Genomic DNA, 3,674 nt, shown 5'->3' on the forward strand with positions numbered 1-3,674 from the left:
TTTCGATTCGTCTTCCTTTGGCGAGTACATTCATATTACATCACTCGCAAGGTATACGTAGATCTAACCTTCTCGCCTGCCAAAGTGGTGACAAAGGTGTTTATAGATCAACTTCGACGCCCTCCTTCTTTCTCGGCCTGGTGGTGATATTTTCCTAGTGCTCATGTTACGTGGTACAATCAATATACCACCTCCACTAGAGTCTACTTTGAGATTTGACAAAAACGGTGATTCTCTTGATATATCACGTTAGTTACCTCAATATTATTTTCGTGGGGCAACTCGCCTAAGGAGAGGGAAAAAAACACCAACTCGAGTATCGACTGTGACACACATTCACGTGTCATCTGTAGCTCTCTCGGATTTTCATGTAAAGCAACACCTATTGCGTTCAGAGCATGCTCCCGTCACCAGCCCTATCCACTTTTTGAAATCCGGCAGTTCGCTTGGAAGAATATGCCTCATGGGAACATCCAGCCACTGAGTTCGGATGAACTACCCCAGCCACTATATTTCCATCGATAACCAAGATCCCATTTAGGTGTCCATATTAACTTCCATACACCCAGGATTTACGTTGTGTTATATTGATGGCGGCTAGACTTCCAGTCCCATAGGTATCTGTACTTTAAAACCTTGATTGTGATGCGCATAAGCGAGTTTAAGCTTCAAGCCTTAGATCTTCCAGCAGGTATCCATACCAAATTAAATGATCATCGTAGACTACATGTAAATATTCGATCAAGGGACACTTTTATATCCCTAGCGACCCATTTGGGCCATATGACCTTTAGAAGCCGAGGAAAACTTGATAAGAGATCCCTAGTCCCACATGACACCTGCAACTGACACCTACCAACTTGATGCTCGAGGATCCTCAGTCAACAACATGGCCACGATTGGCTGGCTCCCTGTGGAACCATTCTCTTGTGATGCCTGAGGCCTTGGGGTAAACCTTCAAACCCTGTTGACACCATATTGGAGGCTTTAATGGTGTTGCCCAATGACTGTTCTAGAGCCTACTGACCGCAAATCGATCTTAACCTAAAGCCACGATCTGCGCAGGTCCCATATGTGAATGAATCTGGATCATTGTATTGGTAGAGTTGGTCGCCTCCTCCAAATCGTGGGATTAACGTTTTTCACATGAACCGTCCACTTAGTAATAATTGAACTACAGGCGATTGACAGCGGATAAAAGAGCCTGTATCCTAGTTACAGCCAATCTGTGCCATTTTGCTGTTCTCGAAGGGTGGAGACCAGAAGTCGGTCAGCTTTGTGTGTTTGGTTGAGTGTCCAAGGGCCAGAGTGAAGTCCCTTAGTAGACCCTGCACCTGATAGTCCTGGTAAGTACATTTCTGTAGCCCCGTCAAAAAAAAAAAAAAAAAAAAAAAAAAACCTGCACGGTCTGTGTAGTTGTCCCCGAAATGGCATTTGTAACATGTATTGAGATAGGTGCCCTTCATTAATAGATGCATATTGTATAGGAAACCTGGGGACGAAAAAACTTGCAGCAGATTCGACACGTACTAGCGCACAAGCTCTCGAAACCTAGAAGACTTGGAGTGTGTATCTCCAAACACCGGGACGGTTTTTCCAGGAAAATATGTGACAGTGGTCGTTTCTTAAAGGATTCGTGACCACCAAAGCCCGCTTATGCCTAATGAACCCGAAACCTGTCGGTATCCCTTCATGTAACCTGTTGTAATGTAATCCGGACAAACCCCCTTTCGGGCCACCCGGAGTGAAACCCCTGCCGATACCGATATTGTTATTGGGCAGTTTGCGAAGCCTACTTGGTCCCCAAACCCGTCAAAAACACAGAAAGGTGCCTTTAAATAGTTGACTTGCCCAGAAATCTTATAAATGTGATAACTGGATACTTCTGTCAGATGTCAAAGCTCGGATCCAAGTTTTCAAGTGGGGCCTGATAAATATAGTATCCCCATAGCCGTTGCGTTTGCTAGCTGACGTTCCCGGTTAATAACACCATTTTGTGGAATGGGTCAGTGCTTCGGCAAACACAGCCGTGACGTTTCTGCTGTCAAAATTGTTGCCATGCTAGATCCCGTGTCGTGATAAGCGAAGCTGTTGTCTAGGCCTCTTGCTGATTCTGGGTTTCAGGGAACCATAAGAAGCCCGTTCCCGTATATTTAAAGTCGAATCTGTTGGAAATTCTACCAAGATGGAAGGAACAGGGTAGATATTGTACAGGTAAGTCGAGGGGTACAAGGGGCAAAATTCGAAGTGGCGTGACCCATCTGTATTGTATGTAATACTGACCTTGGTACAATTTATTGCTCCGCAGCCAGCGTCTCAACGGTCAAACGTTCCCACCTTCTTTCCTCTTTCCCGCTTTCTCAACACCTTGGCCGGCCACAGCTCTCATTTTCGTTTCTCACATATGAAGTGAGGTTTTCCATATACACAGCTTCGAAAACATTTGATCGATAGAATCATCCCAATCCGAAGAGAGCCTTGGTGGCCTGGGGTAATATTTGTGGTCTGTCGCTGATTGAGAGGTTAGTTACTGCCAGCTGATCCCAGACGAACTTGTCAACTAACAATACAGAAACTTCAAACACAACAAAATACCAATAATCGAACTATCAAAACAAAGGGGGAAAGAGACAGATGAAGGAGAATTATTGAATTTCGACACGGGAGTACCATGGTTGTTAACCATCCACCGCAAGGATAACCTGGCCAAATTATACCCAACAAAACCAAAGGAATGCGACCTGAACCTTGGAATAAAACAACAAAATACATGTGATGCGTGCTATCGAAGGCCACAACCGTTGGATGGAAATATTGGTTGATTAAGTCAATTCTGTTCCGATATAAGTATCGGAAATCCAATCTTCATAGTCACGACACGTCAAGTCTGTGTAACTAAGACGATAACCCACAACGAAAAGGCACAGAGGAAGGGAACTAGAAGGCTAAAGCTTCCACATGTCTTTATCGATTTTTCGAATAAATTGTAACCCGTTGATACTGATAAACAGCATGGCCCAATAACATACTATATTGAATACAGATGACTCCGCTAGATCAAGCTCTCGGCGGCGTCACGTGATTCGCATAATATTGCGTCCGCATTTGCTGCTGCAACTAGCACTGGTAGTAATTCGACTTTTCATGTTTGCATGCATGACCGCCTCCGACACAACTATTGGCCACTCTTGTGCTGACTTTCTTATAACGCAGAGAGAGTCTAATTATTTATCTGCTCGGGCACATGGATAATTCTGCATATCATAGAGGTGGACCACGTCTTTAGGGGTAACTTCTGGCTATCTGGCTGAGCACTGGCACTGAGTAACGTCGTAAGCGTCTCACAAACATTTTAATTTTAGTTCCAAAAAACAATTAAAGAACCTGGAGCCAAAATAGAAATGTTTTCGATACCATATCGTCTTCGAGAAAAGAAAATCAACTGGAGTGGCTCGAATACAACCTAGTTCAAATGGAATATCCAAAGTGCGTTAAATGGCTATCTTGCGCAAACCATATCGCCAAACGTCGAGTAACGTGTTCAGTCTCTGAGTTTCGCGATCATCATAAGGTGTTCGTGCTGTGTCTTCGTCCGAACTTTGGCCGAAGATTGGATAGAAGCATCCAGGGGTTTTTTGTGTAGAGGGCCAGCGCATGTTTTCTCGATGTCTGAG

The 3,674-nt window shown here is 44.3% G+C and overlaps 2 protein-coding genes across 2 annotated transcripts; one reads left to right on the forward strand and one right to left on the reverse strand.

The window, feature by feature from the left end:
- Positions 1 to 628: 628 nt before the first annotated feature.
- Positions 629 to 1,478, reverse strand: LAJ45_02741 (uncharacterized protein; the record flags this gene model as incomplete). Its single annotated transcript, XM_046112332.1, has 8 exons — positions 629 to 635; positions 702 to 723; positions 771 to 788; positions 857 to 866; positions 921 to 964; positions 1,028 to 1,044; positions 1,220 to 1,334; positions 1,400 to 1,478. The coding sequence occupies 8 exons, from the start codon at positions 1,476 to 1,478 to the stop codon at positions 629 to 631; spliced, it is 312 nt and encodes a 103-aa protein (XP_045974458.1).
- Positions 1,479 to 2,001: 523 nt separating this feature from the next.
- Positions 2,002 to 3,224, forward strand: LAJ45_02742 (uncharacterized protein; the record flags this gene model as incomplete). Its single annotated transcript, XM_046112333.1, has 7 exons — positions 2,002 to 2,005; positions 2,125 to 2,214; positions 2,309 to 2,409; positions 2,455 to 2,522; positions 2,573 to 2,666; positions 3,057 to 3,126; positions 3,214 to 3,224. 7 exons carry the CDS (start codon positions 2,002 to 2,004, stop codon positions 3,222 to 3,224), a joined length of 438 nt encoding a protein of 145 aa, XP_045974459.1.
- Between the last annotated feature and the right edge of the window lie 450 nt (positions 3,225 to 3,674).

This window comes from Morchella importuna (genome assembly GCF_003444635.1).
Source record: "Morchella importuna strain M04M26 chromosome Unknown Morimp01GS005, whole genome shotgun sequence".
Classification (NCBI taxonomy): domain Eukaryota; kingdom Fungi; phylum Ascomycota; class Pezizomycetes; order Pezizales; family Morchellaceae; genus Morchella; species Morchella importuna.